The sequence below is a fragment of the Cornus florida genome, unplaced genomic scaffold, assembly GCF_030987335.1.
Source record: "Cornus florida cultivar Cherokee Brave unplaced genomic scaffold, ASM3098733v1 CherokeeBrave_3.0.0_Hap2_Chr01, whole genome shotgun sequence".
NCBI classification, from domain to species: domain Eukaryota; kingdom Viridiplantae; phylum Streptophyta; class Magnoliopsida; order Cornales; family Cornaceae; genus Cornus; species Cornus florida.
Window position 1 is genome coordinate 118,579,093 of NW_026775571.1, and position 17,285 is coordinate 118,596,377.

The 17,285-nt window shown below is 40.5% G+C and overlaps 1 protein-coding gene across 1 annotated transcript; it reads right to left on the reverse strand.

Annotated features, from left to right (window-relative positions):
- Nucleotides 1-16,205: 16,205 nt before the first annotated feature.
- LOC132281895 (uncharacterized) lies at nt 16,206-16,682 on the reverse strand. Its single transcript, XM_059783557.1, has one exon. The coding sequence runs from the start codon at nt 16,680-16,682 to the stop codon at nt 16,206-16,208; it is 477 nt and encodes a 158-aa protein (XP_059639540.1).
- Nucleotides 16,683-17,285: the final 603 nt, after the last annotated feature.

The window sequence follows — 17,285 nt, forward strand, 5'->3', positions numbered from 1 at the left end:
ATCTCCACTGGTGACATCCTATATGGTGCCCTAGCCATAGGGGTAGTGCCTGGAGCTAAGTTAATCACAAAATTAATCTCTCGACTAGGTGGCAACCCTGGAATCTCCTGAAAAACATCCGGAAAGTCCTGTACAATTGGTATTCTATCCAATGACACAGTAATCTTCTCCTCTGTTTCCTCCTCCATATGGAACAAATATGTGCTAGTGACCCCATTAGAACGTGGCATAGCGACGACGTACATATCCTGACAAAGTATGGTGAAAACAACAGATCTATCATAACAATTAACTTGGGCATGGTAGTGTGTAATACCCCTAATTTTAAAAGGCTATTTCTGGAATTTAATTTATGGTTTATTTGCATAATATTTGCTTATTTGCGTAATAGTTTTATTTAATTAAGGTTTATTTGTTTAATTAGTCATGTTACTTAAATTATTTTTGGTAATTGTTTATTTAATTTTTTTTATATTATTTAATTGTGTTTATTTAATTGTTTAATCAATTTGATTTAATGGAAATTTAAATTTAAGGGAATTTAGTTTTTTTGTTCTCAACGTGAAATTAGGTTTGCAATTCACATGGGTGGCCGATGTAGGTATATATCCTAGGTTGGTTTATGAGCCGAGATGGGCTCTGGGTTTAAGGTTACAAGGATTAGGGTTCAGAGTTAAGCTTATAAATATATTACGTGCAGTAAGCTTAGGGTTTTTTTTGGATTCATAACAGTTAACTCGGAGACGTGAATTGAGTTATGTGAAAGACACAGGAACTGTGAGTTATAGAGGGAGAACAGAGGAAGATAGGAGGTGTCTCTGGGTTGAACCAAGTTATTGGGGAAGCAGACTTGCAGTTTAGGACACAAACATATCACCACAGAAGCTGAGAATTTAGAGTTTCAAGTCTGAAACTCAAAGGTAAGTTCTTTTCCTTTTTTTTCCCTTTGCTTGTGTTCTGTGCACCTAGGTGGCCTCTAGGATTTAATTAAGAATTAACTGAGTTTCTTATGTATATTTGATGGTATATCAATGTTCTGTATGTGTAAAAATTTATTCAGTTACAGTTTGTGCGTGTCTGTGATTTATTTGTTTCTTGAAGCATGAAAAATCTGATAAATCTGTAGCCTCTGTTTTTGTATTTAACTGTTATAAACACATTTTAGGAATGATACTAGACTTAGATGGAACTCTTAGGATCAGTTTAAAACCAACTAGATAGGTTGTGAATGGCCGGAAACACTGCAGAAAGTTGTAGGAGCAACAGAGGTTGAAGGAGGCTCGAGGAGGAGGAGAGAGACGGCTCTGGAATACAAAGAGCCGCCTCCCCCATCAAAGAGCCGGCTCTAGGAGAGGTAGAGCTGGCTCTACCCTCCTAAGAGGCGGCTCCAGGTGTATTTAGAGCCTGCTCCAAAATCTGGAGAAGGCTCTTTCTCACGTACAGTTTCAGAACTTGTTTTTTTGATAAATTTTGAGACTGTAGGAATTGGGGACTGTTTGGACTGAGTTTGGGACTTCACTGTATGACTAAAAAGTTAGTCCTAGGTATTATTAAGACCTTTAAAGGGCTAAAAGCTTATGTTTAATCAATGGGACAAACGGTATAAAAATTACTAATTTCTATACGGTTAACGGAAGAAAAATGGATTAATTGCCTAACTAAATTTTGGTAATGTAGTGGGATGTAGGATAGTTACAAAAACCTACCAGAATGCATGATAGGATACTCTATATATTTATTTTTGAATTTGTACATGCTTTGGGATCTAAATCGTTGAAACAGTAAACTTTTCTACTATTACATAGATTACTGTTGATTTTCAATTGCTAGTATAACAAAACCACTTATGAAATTATTTGGATACTAGTTGGGACTGTAAATTACTCAGTTATGATTTATATATTGTAATTTGCATGGATATGGATGATTGTATGCACCGGTATGGGACGGTGGCATACTGGGGACGGTTTAGCTCAAAATGCTAAGACCTAACTTACCGGATGAAAAGTATGGATTGTAAAATATTGAATCCATTAATGTGTTGAGTTGAATCAACTGACCAGGTTGAATGACTCCTTGGATTAATTGGTTGTGGTTAAGTCACTTCAACTGAATAAGTTGAGTGCTTATCTGAACGGTATTTTGTATGTCTCCTCATTGAATAAGTGAATGACATACTATAATTTCGGATGGACTTTAGATATATGATTATGATACCACGATATGAGCGTGAGTCTCAGAGTCGTTGGTTAGGGTACGTATATGCGATGGATGCGTAGCTGGATTTAGTGGGTAGGTGTACCCTGTTAGGTCTAGGTACTCATGCCCACCTTTGGGTGTGTTTTCGCATGTTGCCTTCTATTCAGGTTGAAACCTCTACTATAGTCCAGTGAATGTCCTTAGTGTGGATATATATGTATATTTATGGATTACGTAGTTATGTTGAGGGTATCTAGGGTGTATCTGCGTATCGAGCACTGTATGGATTACAGTTGGAATAGGACTTGCATGTGGGCCTGACCCACTTCTTTATTATTCTTTTCAGGTAACAGACGGTTCCAGTCTCAAGCTTGATCGTGCTAAGCAGGGACTCTCATTCATTCTACCGACGATGTAGGATTTCACTTCATGATTTAGTTTTAGAATATCTATACTTTCAGTTTTTCAGTTTCAGTTGGAGTTTTATTTCGGGGTTCACTAGTTGGATTCCCAAGTTGTAACCTTGGAGGTTTTTGAGCTGGATTATTGAATCTTTATTATTTGAGGATTTTATTTTAGTTTCTATCAGCTTAAACTTCATTTCTTATTTCGGTTTGTATTCTGTGTTCATTATAAAATATTAATTGGTTGATATCCCTCGGGTTTGGGCCTGGGCCTGATCAACCCGTGTCTCGGATCCGAGGGGTATCATATAGTGAGTTAACCAATCCATCCCAAGTATAACATCATAAGTGTGCATGTCCAGGACCAAAAGATTGGCTAAAAATCTGAGTCTACCAATATCTAGTGTCATAGGCCCATCACTCTCATATAGAATGGCTGTATTGCCTAAAGGTGTAGAAATACCATGAGGTCTACTGCATACCCGCGTCGTCATCCTAGATAAAGTAACAAAAGATCTAGCTACAAATGAGTGTGTAGCACCCGTATAAAATAAAACACGACCTTTTGAACCATGAATAAGAAACATACCCTCAACAGCCTGAGGTGCCTGAATATCCTGTGGCATGGGGTTGTATACCCTGCCATAATGGAACTGCTGCTGTGTTTGTCCCTGAGTTTGTGGAGGTACTGGTAAAGCTGGATATGCCTGTCCCTGAATTCGTGCAACTTGTGGAGCGGGTAAAGGTACTGGCGCCCTATGATCCTGCTACATATGCTGTCCCTGTCCCTGTCCCTGTCCTGCTTTAGGACACTGCCTGGAAGTATGACTATACTCTCCACACGTGTAGCAACTACCCTGGAAAGTACCAAATGGCCTCCTCTGTCGGTTAGCTTGTGGCTAACCCTGTCCTGCCTGTGGTCCCCTATTCTGTTGCCTCTGAATAAGTGCCTCATTCCTGTGAGCATCTGAACCACCCTTGTGCTTCTTCCAAGGTTGCTGCCCTTGGAATTTGCCCTTGTCATTCTGCCGATGTCCATTGCCATTTTCTTTCTCAGCTGATTGATTAGCAGAGTCTCTATTACCCCGTGTGATATCCCTTGGATCTGAGACACGGGTTGATCAGGCCCAGGCCCAAACCCAGGGGAATATCTAACAATTAATATTTTATAATGAACACGGAATACAAAACGAATTAAGCAATGAAATTAAAGCTGAAAGGAACTAAAAATAGAATCAGCAAAATAATATAATTATTAAAATCCATCAAACCCAAACTCCAAAACTCCATCAATTTACAACTCGGGAATCCATCTCTAGTGGATACCTATTAAACATCCAAACGGAAAATAAAGCAACTATAATAAGCATCTAGAAATAAACTATGGAGAGAATCCTACATCGTCGGAAGAGTGAATAGAGACCTCTGCTCAGCACGAACACGTCTAAGCCTGGAACTGTCGTGTACCTGAAAAATAGAAGTGGGTCAGGCCCACGCGCAAGTTCTATACTACTACAATCCAAACAGAGGCCCGATACACATGTACATCCTAAATAATTTAACAATAGCTAATAGTCCGTAAGTGTATATATATATAGTCATACTAAAGGACTCTTACTGGACTACAAGCCGGTCTCAACCTAAATAGAGGTAATATGCTAAAAACGCACACGAAATGGGCATGTGTACCTAAACCTAAACAGGGTACACCTCTAACCATCATATCCAGCTATGCATCCCAACGCATATACGCTCCCTAACCGTCGATCCTGAGACTCAAGCTCATATCGAGGTACCATAACAATATATTTAAAATCCATCCTGAATCCTAGTAGTGCTGCTCAACTAGTTGTTGCCATGACACTACAATCAATAGGACTTAACTTTTAGTTAATCCAATTCTTAATCCAGAGTCGGTAGGTTTTGGTATTTTGAATCCAAACCGCCCTTAGTATACCACCGTCCCATACCGGTGTATACTATCCAATCATCCAATAGTTTATAATATCAACAATTAAAGTAAACATCAACTAAATCCATACATCCCACACTTGATACCAACAGTAATAATGTAAGCATCGATAAGTAGAGTACAAGTATATACATAAACATGCTCCGTACATACAGTTCCATAAAATTCGGTGTACTATTAAGTTTAAATCTTAATAACATTCAACAGCTAGCAGTTGATATTACAGATCTCAAAGTAACTATCAACTAAGTTCATAACTCTAATAATTGACACAACTGAAATCATGAAAACATCAAGAACAGAAATACTGTAAGCATATAGATGATAAGCGCCGAATATTATATATTCAAGCGCCCTAAATTGCATTAGTAAAGTCCGTTGTATGTTAATTTATGTAGATTATCTTCATTTCTATGTTTTTATGCATTTTCAGGTCCATTTGCCAAAAAAGGAGCAAAATCAAGGCTTTGTGGAGTTTTGGCCATCAAAAGGCACAATTCTGAATTTCTGGCAGCAGTGGAGTCAGGACTTTGCTCACCATTTTGACCTTGTAAACTCGAGAACTGGACTTCCATTATAAAATGGCATATTTAGACCTCTGAATCAGCTTTCCAAATCTTCAAGAAGTTCGTCATTCGGAGCTCGGACCAGAGAGTTATGGCCTTGTTACCAGAGGTGCGCAGAACTGCCTGGCAGCAATGAAATTCTGCCTTGATCTTCATTTTCGACCAATCATCCTTGAGAATTGGATCTCTACCAAAACATGAAGTTTTTAGAGCTCTGAATTAGCTTTCCAAATCTTCAAATGGTTCATCATTTGGAGTTTAGAGCACAAAGTTATGGCCGTTTTACCAAAGTAGGTCCGGGATGAGCAAACCAAGCATAGGGCATTCTGGCCAATTTTCGAGTGCTCGAGGCCTAATTTCGAGTGCTCGAAATTAGGGCAGATTGCTTCACGAGATCAGCAGTGGAGTTAGGACTTTGCTCGCCATTTTGACCCAGAAAGCTCGAGAACTGGACTTCCATCATAACATAAAAGATTTAGAGCTCTGAATTAGCTTTCTAAATCTTCAAACGGTTCATCATTCGGAGATCGGAGCAGAGAGTTATGGCCTTGTTACCAGAGGTGCGCAGAACTGCCTGGCAGCACTGAAGTACTGCCTTTCTCCCCATTTTCGACCAACCAGACTTGAGATTTGGGTCTTCATCAAAACATGAAGTTTTTAAAGCTCTGAATCAGCTCTCCAAATCTTTAAACGGTTTGTCATTTGGAGTTCGGAGCGCAAAGTTATGGCTGTTTAACCAAAGTAGGTCTGGGCAGAGCAAGTGAAGCATGGGCATTTTTACACTAAATTCGAGCGCTCGAGGCCTTGCTTAGAGTGCTCGAATTTGGGGCAGAATTGCCTTCGGGAATTCTCATTTTGGCAGCCACTTGTGCATTGGTTTCCTCATTTTCTACTTACTTCTTTATGAGGTGGTTGGGGATGTTTTTTTGGAGGAGAGAGAGAGCTTTGTTGAAGGAGATAAGGCAAGGAAGGCCACACATATCATTATCCCATATTCTACAAGATTAGAGGAGAGAGAAGAGAGCAAGAAAGGTGTGTTCTTGGAGCTAGAAGAGGGGAGCTCGAAAATGGAGGTCAAGGCTTTGATTCCTCCTTCCTCTAGTGCATCAATGGGTAACTAAACCTCCATCTAGGGAGGTGATGAAGCTCTACCTTGTAAGCATGTCTAGTTTTTGATTTATTTTGGGGAATGAAATGTATATTTGGCTAGTTCCATGGTCTAGAGCATGTTACAAATTGTAATGAAGATTTTGAATGTTTGAATGACTATGTTGATTTACATACTCTTGCATTAGATTATTTAATCTCATAGTTGTATGACTTATAGTTTCATAGTGACAATGGAACTAAGATTATGGAACGGTTTTAATGGCATGGTTTTGAGTAGCTTGTTAATCCATAGCTTAAGAATTTCTTTTGATGAGTTAATCTTGTGACTTGATATCATGTGCTTCCACCAATTGATTAATTGTTTGACAATCTCTAGCTTAGTGAGCATGTCTAGGGTTGCATCTTAGTTTAGGTAACTCAACCATGTGAAGCTTTGATAGGTTGTTCTTACTCTTTAATTAATTGAATTTCTTGAAGATATTATAGTAGTCATGTATTATTATATATCAAGGTCATTTCTACATTAATTCCCCAAATTAATCATATAATTAGCTTGTGTAGAGGTTTGGAGTGGACTCACTTCCCTAGACTTCCTTCCCTAAATCTTCTCTTTTAATCTCCTTCAATTTATTGTTTTATGCATTCTGAATTTGTAATTTAGTGACAAACAAAACAAACCCTCTATGAACACCCCTTATCACTCTAAAATGACTCTAGACACTTAGGTTGCCATAGATTAGCGCAGTCCCAGTGGTTCGACTTACCCGACCAATAGCCCTATTTTACAATGATTCGTGCTATTGCGAAGGTTGATGTATAGTTGATCAACCGATCAATTTTTGGCGCCGTTGCCGGGGACTGCAAACGGTTTAGCAACCGAAGTTTCTAGGGTTAAATTTAGTTTGATTGTGAATATTGTGTCTTGTGAATATTCCTTGTGTGTTTTGACCACCTTTGTGTTTTAAGTGTTGTAAGATTCTAGGGACTCGAAGCTCGCCGTGGGAATGCTAGCAAATTGTAAGTCTAGAGGACCCCAGGTAAGTCTCGTGACTTCTAGTTTCGAGTTGTGAATATTGTGCATGTGTTAAATTTAGTTTTAGTTTAGTTGTGAAGCCCTTGTTGAGGCTCTTATCCTGTTTAAATTTTGTGTTAAAGCATTGGTCCTTGTCGTGGCCATTTACATTTTCCGTCTTGATAATTGAGGAGAAAGGGAACATCGTATGTGGAGTTGTGGTTGATGAATTGCTTTGTTGAGTATATGCTTTGTTGTTGATGTTCGGTCGTAGGTCACTTTCCTTACCCACAATCGATTCGCCCATTGATATCAATTCTCTTGAAAGAACTCTTAGACGGAACCTTAGGGAACCCACTCTTACAAGGGACCTTGAAACTGAATTCAATATAATGGGGGATAACGTAGGAAATCCGGGGAATGAAAGGGCTGAAATTCCTAATGTAGAACCAATGACTCTTAGAGATCATTTCATTCCTACCACCTATGCTTCTCCTTCTTGTATAGTGATGCCAAACATCGATGCAGCTCAATATGAGATCAAGTCTAGTACCATTCAAATGCTTCCATCATTTCATGGCTTTGATAATGAAGATCCATATAAGCACCTTGATGAGTTCCTTGAAATCTGTTCGACCATCCGGTTGAGAGGTTTTCCGGACAATGCACTTCATCTCCATCTTTTCCCATTCTCCTTAAAGGATAGGGCAAAATATTGGTTGAACTCCCTCGCTCCCAACTCTATTACTTCTTGGGCTCAATTGCAACAAGAATTTCTTAAGAAGTACTATCCGGTGAGTAAAACCAACCAAATGAGGCGTTCCATTCTAAGCTTTTCTCAAGTTGATGGAGAACAACTCCACGAGACTTGGGAAAGGCTACAAGATCTTCTTCGAAAATGTCCTCATCATTTGATCCCAAAATGGCAATTAGTGCAAGCTTTCTATGCCGGTTTGACCGACACCCATAGATTTATGGTTGACTCTTCTTGTGGTGGGATGTTCATGTCCAAGAATGCGGATGAGGCTTGGACCTTACTTGAGAATTTGAGTGAAAATTCACTTCAACACAATTCTCGTAGGGCTCCGACCTCAACCACTCCAAAGAACACCAATCCTTGTCAACAAAAATCAATAAGGGAGGAATCATCTCAAGTGGATGCCATAGCTCATAAATTCTACCAATTGATGGCACCACATCTTCCTCCTTCATTGTCTCAAAATTCGGCAAGTTCGGTTTGTGCCTCATGTAATAGTCCATTTCATCTCTCGGAAGATTGCCCCACACCGGAGCAATTTCCCAATCCCAACCAAGAGCAAGCTAATGCCATGTTCTCACGGCCCGGGAACAATCTATATTCCAACACCTACAATCCGGGTTGGCGAGACCATCCGAATTTTTCGTGGAGGCAACAAGCCCCACAAAATTCCCAACTTCAAAATCAAGGGCCTCAAAATCAGCCCTCTTCTCAATATCAAGGTAGGCCTTTCCAAGCCTCTTCAAGCTACCAACCTCCATACAATCCAAATGTCTCCACTCAACCTCCTGTGAATCCAATTGATGAGATAGTGGCTGCAAACAAGCAAATGATGGAATCATTAAATGTGCAAATGATGGAATCATTAAACAAGCAAATCATAGATTCCAACAAGCATCTCTTGACATCCTTGCAACCTACTCTCCAAATGGTTCACTCCCATACTCAATCCATAGCTAGGCTTGAAAATCAAATGGGACAAATAGCTAACCAAGTGAACCAACTTCTTCAAAAAGACAAGGGTAAGCTTCCCGCTCAACCATTTGAAAATCCTAGAGGAATGCATGTGATTGATGAAACCCCTCCTCCGAGTGGGCCGACTCATGAACAAGTTCAAGCTATCACCACCCTTCGGAGTGGTAGAGTGGTTGACAACAAGGTTGATGGAGACACAAGTGAGAAAAACCCTCCGTTGAAAAATCCAAATTCAAGCTCTTCAAGTCCAAATCCAAGTTCTTCTTGTCCAAATACCATTCACGGAAGTCCCACGCATGTCACCCCAAATGTGGAAACTACTTATGAGCCAAAAGCTCCGTTCCCTCAACTTCTTCAAGAGTCGACACATTTTGGGAATAAGAATTGCAAAATTCAAGACATGTGGGAGGTCTTTAGGCAAGTAAAGATCAATCTTCCTCTCTTGGATGCTATCAAGCAAATTCCTCCCTATGCAAAATTCCTTAAGGATTTGTGCACTCAAAAGCGCACTTCCAGAAGTCATTTACCAAAGAAAGTGAGGTTAACCGAAAATGTTAGTGCGATCATTCAGCACAGCACTCCTCCGAAGTATAAGGATCCGGGTGCCCCCACAATCTCTTGTGTCATTGGTGACAACAAAATCGAGAGGGCCCTCCTTGACTTAGGAGCTAGTGTGAATTTGATTCCATATTCGGTTTACCTACAACTTGGTTTGGGAGATCTAAAGCCAACTCCGATAGTGTTGCAATTTGCTGATCGATCTATTAAGCAACCACGGGGAATTATTGAAGATGTGATCATAAAAGTGGAAAAATTCTACTTCCCGGTAGACTTCGTGGTTCTTGATACGGAACCAGTCCATGATCCAAGAAAACACATTCCCATAATTCTTGGACGTCCTTTTCTAGCTACAGCTAATGCTTCCATTAACTGTAGATCCGGATTGATGGATATCTCTTTTGGGAATATGAATGTTAAGCTCAATATCTTCAATGCTGTGCAACTTCCTTCAGATGACAATGAGTGTTTTGAAATCACTATTGCTGATGAACACATTCAAAATCCAATCCCACCTCCTTCAACGGAGGATCCCCTACATGCTTGCTTGGTCCCTTTTGATTTTGAGGATTTTGGTGTGGACAAATCCATTCGGGAAGTCAACTCCTTGCTTGATATTCCATCACCATTTTCCTCTCCTTTATGGGAAGCACCAAATCCATCTCTATCGTGGGATTGTCCATCTCCTTCCATTTCTTCACCGGAGTTACCTCAACATTTTGAGGGTGAACCACCGGACAAAGGTAAGGAGAATGTTGACAAGTTGCTGAAAATTCTTCCAATCATTCCAGCCCAATCTAGAATCATTGTCCATGATACTCAACCTGTGAACAAACCATTTGAGTACAATGAGGTATATGACTTGGAGATTGCAAATATGGAAGGTCATGATCCTACCATTGTTAGTCAAAACAATGACATTCAACGAGCCTCCATAATCTCGAACAAGCAACACCTTTGCTTAAATCTGAAAATAAAAGAAGTGAGATTAAAAGCGATGCTCAAATCCTCTAAGGCCAAACTTGTTTCTCTTCGGAAGGATCAATATCCCTCACCATTCATTGATCTAAGTTTGAGACCATATGAAGGAGGCAAGTTGCATACGGAGCGTTAAGGATCCATCTCTCCAATGGATCCTGATCCTGGTTCGTCTAGCTATCGACATTAAATTTAGCAAAGCAAGGGAAGAAATTCTTTCGATGTTCCAAGCTTCCCTACCTTCTCAAATTGCTCGTGCCTTGAAATTTTCTGGGAAATGGTTTAGAAAAGCCAAAAATTTGATTTTTCTGAAATGATCTTCAGTTGCGTTCCGCAATTTTAGACTGGCCTCTTAGACCTTCTCAGCTCTAATTTTCATTCTCGGAAATTTCCATCGCTTTCGAGCAAGTTCATAGGATCTTTGGCATGCAACTCATGTGCACAACCTCTCATTTTCAACGCATTGTTGGATCATGGTTCCCCAAAATTTTCCATGCATTGGAGATGAAATGCAAAGTTTGAAAATTTTTCATCTAGGCATTAGAAATGTTGAGCAATTCGACAATTTTTCCAAAAATTTTCCATCCATGCAGTGGAATGGACTGAATTTGCAAATTTTAAAATTTTTTCCATGCTTTAGAGATAAAGTGCTAAGTTTCAAAAATTTTCCATCCATGCATTGGATTGGAATTCTCTTGCAAGGCTTCAAAAATTTTCCCTACATTAAAATTCATTGCATGCATTCTTTCATTGCATGCATTCATTGCATGCATTCTTTCATCTCCAAGCCACTGAATTTCCATGCATGGACTCCATTTTGAACAACTTCCATTTCCATGTTGCTCACATTCCATATTCCATTGCAACAAATTCAACTTCTTTGGTGCTCACTGTCTTGCATGTTTTCCCTTTCACTCATTGCTTCAGTCCTCACAGCCGAGCTCACCCCCTAGCCTACTGAGCCAATTTCGTGCCCTCCAAATCCCATTCAGATTGCTCCAAATTACCACACCAATTTTGCATGCTCACTGCCCAAGTTTGGAGTGCTCTAGCTTCCATTTGGATTGCTCCAAACTTCTCCACCATCATTCCGAGGCTGCTGCTTGTATTTAGAGCACTCTAATTCCATTTTAGAGTGCTCTAAATGTGAACCAATCTCATCCCAAGCTACTGCCTTCATTTAGAGCACTCTAGCTCCCATTTGGAGTGCTCTAAATGTGAACCACCATCCCTCTCGGCCTCACACCTTTCAACCACCATCAACCTCACTTCACCACCCTCATCTCATCCCACCATGCATGCAACCCATAACTCACCACCATCAACCCCCCAACCTTCCTCATCTTTTTCGGCAAACCTTAACCCATCAAACCCACCCTCTCGGCATCTCCATCCACCACCCCAACTCTCTAACAACCCACTCCATGCCAACCCCAAGCCACCCCACAACCTACATTTTCATGCACAAAGCTCCCCTCACCTCTCTGCCATATTTTCGAGCACTCGAAGCCAAGCTTCGAGTGCTCGCACTTGCTTGAGTTCTCACACAACAACCAGCTGAGGCCACTGCTCCTATTTCGAGCACTCGAAGGCACCCTTCGAGTGCTCGAACCAAGCCTCTCTCTCTCTCCCTTTTAAAACCCCAGCCCACCACTCTCACTCAACCTCATCTCCTCTCCTCGGCTGCCAACCCCTCTCCTCCACCAACTTCACAACCTAACCACCCTCAACCTCACCACCCCATGCAAACCCACCTTCACCTCCTCCACCTTTTTCCCCACTCTCCTCTAACCCAAGCACCATCATCAACCTCTCATCCACATCTTCCATTAACCACAAATAATGGGCCTTGTGTTCTCCATTGTTGGGTAAGTGTCTACCCTCTTTTTCTTTCAATTTTTGATCAATGGAGGATGGGATTGCTTGTGTGAAGGATTTGTGATTGTTTGGGAGTTGTGTATTGCATTTGCAGGGCCAAATTTTTGGATTTTCTCATCTCTAATCAACCTTTGGCCCTCTTCCTTTTTGTCTTGCACACCACGTGTTTGACGAATTGCCTAAGCCAACTTTATCTCTCTAAATGCACGGCTTTTGGCATTGTTTTGTTTTCCATTTTACACTTATGACTCATGTGTGCCAATTTGTATTTTGTATGGATTTTTACCTTGCAATCACATTCGTCTTAGTGTTTTCATTTCTGTTTTGATTTTTTTTCTTAAGAGACCTATGCTTTCACCTGTGTACATTAGTTCTGTCTTGATAGGTCTTCATGTCCAAGTTTGGGGGACGCCGTTGCGCACTCACATGGCTGAACATCTACGTCGTCGTCACTCCACTTGGTATTATTGTTCTTTTACCCTCTTTGCGCTTATTTTGATTTACTTGTCTTCTCACATTGAGGACAATGTGACATTCAAGTTTGGGGGTGCATTTATGTATTTTTGGTTTTACATTTTTGCTAAGCAATGATAATGGAATTTGAAACCTGTTGGAGATGAAAGCATATGTTTAAAACTTTGTGTATAGAAGCAGCTGATATTTTTGAAAATAAAGAAAATTTGAGTTGAAATGATCATGTAGATTCAAATTAGTCTGTATAAATGTCTCAATTAAATTCTCGCTGGATTTGACACTCTTTTAAGCTTCACAATGCACAGATGCACATTGGAAACTTAACTGTGAGGCATGCAACTTGATTGACCTTGACCTTGCCCTAGTTAATCTGATTTGATGAACCTAATGGATGAATACTTTTGGCATGAATCTAAAAAAAAAAAAAAAAAAAAAAAAAAAAAAAAAAAAAAAACTTAGAAAGAAAGAAAATAATGATCAGTTGACGTTCGTAGCCTTTCCAACTCGAGTTATTAAGCCCTAGGAGTGTCTCTACACTTAGCACCCTAAAACCGTCTGGTTTGGGAGTTGTTGGCCTAACGCTTGCTACAGGGGTTGGTTAGAAAGCTTAAGGGACTTAAACATTGCACGGTCATTCAAAAAAATAAACTGGTAATAAACATGGTTCGTTGGAGTTCGTAGCCTTTCCAACTTGAGCTATTAAGCCCTATGGAGTGTCTCTACACTTAACACCCTAAAGCCATCTGGTTTGGGAGTTGTTGGCCTAACGCTTGCTACAAGGGTTGGTTAGAAAGCTTAAGGGACTTCAGCATTGCACAACCATTCTATGTTTCGCTTGAGTTACAATAAATTGTCAACAAGCAACAAAAGTTGTCTTGTAAATAAAATCATGCCTTAGGGACCTCATTTAAAGGGGAATTCAATGATTTGAAAACTTGCGCTTTGGAATTGAAAAAGAAAGTAAAAGCCGCATGTTGAGAATCTAATTCACTTTCACTGAAGCTAGAGTTGATTTCCATTCAAGAGATGATAATTGAGTTATTTATATAGACTTTGATGTTGATGCATGTATGTGGATATGTATTTAGCCAATTTTTGTATCAACGCTTCATATATGCAAGGTAGTCTTCCCAATGACCCCATCTCCAGCTCTTTTTCTATTTCAAGTTATTTTTTGAGCAATGTATATATCTTATTTTACCATGGATGATATTTTTGCAATAGCAAGCCCATGGTTGTCTTTTCATTAAATTTTTCATTGTAGTTTTGCTAAGGGACTAGCAAAATGTAAGTTTGGGGGTGTGATAAGCGCCGAATATTATATATTCAAGCGCCCTAAATTGCATTAGTAAAGTCCGTTGTATGTTAATTTATGTAGATTATCTTCATTTCTATGTTTTTATGCATTTTCAGGTCCATTTGCCAAAAAAGGAGCAAAATCAAGGCTTTGTGGAGTTTTGGCCATCAAAAGGCACAATTCTGAATTTCTGGCAGCAGTGGAGTCAGGACTTTGCTCACCATTTTGACCTTGTAAACTCGAGAACTGGACTTCCATTATAAAATGGCATATTTAGAGCTCTGAATCAGCTTTCCAAATCTTCAAGAAGTTCGTCATTCGGAGCTCGGACCAGAGAGTTATGGCCTTGTTACCAGAGGTGCGCAGAACTGCCTGGCAGCAATGAAATTCTGCCTTGATCTTCATTTTCGACCAATCATCCTTGAGAATTGGATCTCCACCAAAACATGAAGTTTTTAGAGCTCTGAATTAGCTTTCCAAATCTTCAAACGGTTCATCATTTGGAGTTTAGAGCACAAAGTTATGGCCGTTTTACCAAAGTAGGTCCGGGATGAGCAAACCAAGCATAGGGCATTCTGGCCAATTTTCGAGTGCTCGAGGCCTAATTTCGAGTGCTCGAAATTAGGGCAGATTGCTAGAATGATTCAACTTCCGGTAATCAATGCACAACCTCAAAGAACCATCTTTCTTCTTAGCGAACAAGATCGGTGCACCCCACGGTGACACACTAAGCCAGATGAAGCCTTTCATCCTCAATTCATCAAGTTATTTCTTCAATTCTTCCAATTCAATTGGTGCCATACGATACGGTGCCATAGAGATTGGCGCAGTACCAGGCATTAAATCAATAGCAAATTCCACCTCTCGGTGTGGAGGCAACTTAGTCAAGTCCTCCGGAAACACATCTAGAAAGTCACGCACAACCACTAGATAATCAACCCCACAAAAAAGCTTTCCAAGAAGAACATCTGCCGATCTCGACCCCTAACACCATAAAATGAATGAGTGAGAGGATCGCACGGATCTCCCACAAAACAGAAACAATCCCCATCCGGGGTACACACTGAAACTCTGCTCCTGAAACAATCAATAACAGCTCTGAAGGATGATAACTAATCCATCCCAAGAATGACATCAAATTCTGTTATCTCGAGAAGGATGAGATCGAACTCAAGAACACGTCCAACAATCGTGATGGAACAATTCCTACAAACTCTATTAAGAGCAACTGAACCCCCGATAGGCGTGTCAACACAAAGCGGTCTATCTAACTGACTGACCTCCAAACCCAATGCCTGTGCAAATGATGAAGTAATGAATGAATAAGAAGTACTGGAATCCAACAATACACGAGCCCAAGAATAGGACACAAGAAACATACCCTTGACAATTGAAGGACTAGATGATGGCTCGGATGGAGTGAGTGCAAACACACGACCCTGGGTCCTCTGCCCCTGAGAATCGCCTGTCTGATAACCAGATTGCTGAGTGGGTGCACTCGAAGAAGCTCCCCTACCAGGTCGAGAACTCTGGGCTGACATAGCTGGCTGAGACGGCTGAGGTAGTGGTGGCGGTCGAAACCATAACAGAACTGTGGCAGACTGCATCTGCCTCTGCTATGAACCTCCACCTCTGCCCAAACCATTGTCCCGCTATGGACAATCTTTCACCATATGGCCCTGCTGGCCACACCCGAAACATCCACCCGACGCCACCCGAATCTGAGTACAATGGGACTTGTGATGCCCTGACTGGCCACACTTGAAATAAATCACTTGAGCTACCAGAGCCTGAGTGCATTGGGACTATTAATGTCCTGGCTGTCCGTATCTAAAACAAGTAACATTCGGTCTAGAAGACCCCATAGACACTGAAGCTGTGGGTGTGGATCTAACTGAGTGCTGTCTTCTAAACCCTAACTGCTCATGTTTCTGCTTCTTACTTGATTGTCCCTCGGAGAAAGCACTCATACCCCTGTTGTGCTTGTAGGATTCCCTAATAGCCTTACTGTCCCTGCTTTCAGCCTCAACTACTAAGGCTTTTCACATTGCTTTTGCATACTCTGTCGGTTCTGAAAGCAGCTACAATTGGCCTAATAGTAAGATCAAGGCCATCAATAAATTTCTCTATCTTTCCTTCTTCATCATTAGCAATCCCCGGTGCAAACCTCAAAAACGATGTAAACTTGTTCTCATACTCTGTAACTGTCATGTTTTCTTGTTTCAACCCATCAAACTCCTTCTTTAGTTCCCTCCACTTAGGCGCTGGAAAGTACTTCTCATAGTACAATTTCTTAAAAGTATCATTTGTCATAGTATCCAAATCATGCGTGTGTGAAACAGTCTTCCACCATATCTCAACATCACCAATAAAAATGTAAGTCGCAAATGTGATCTTCAACTTGTCTGTTGCCAAATTCATGGCATTAATATGCTTCTCCACCCTATCTATGAAACTATCCGCAACAAGCGGATCTGGGCCGCCCTCAAACAGAGTTGGCATCAATTTCACAAACTTTGCAATGTGATAAAGAGTATCATTCAACTCATTTGTCTTCGGAGGTGGTGGTGGTGGTGCCGGTAATGGCACAAACTATGACAATGACGCACCTGCCGGTCGAAATGCATCAAAAAGAGCTTCCTGAACGGCTAACCTCAACTGCTCCTCATTTATCTAAAAAGGTGGATCAACGGTCCCTCTCGCTTGTCCCCTTCTTGGTGGGACCAAATCACGCAATAAAATATCTTCCTCAACATGCTCCTGATCCCTTTCCAAGGGATTGGAGCTAGAACTTTCCCCGGGATCCCTTCATGGTGGCATGACGCTATAAGAAGAAGGAAACGGATCAATTACGATGACACTATAATATGCACGAGAACGAAGTCCTCACACGAATGAATTGACAAGAATGGAAACACATAAACACTTTCTATACTCCCAAAATACCCAACTAATGATAAACATGATCATGTTACTAATATACAACAACATTAAGCACTTAGCACGTAATCATATAAGCAATTAAACAATTAAGCATGCCTTTCAAATAATTAAGCACCTTAACACATAGGCATATAAACATGCAATCACGTAAGTAATTAAGCA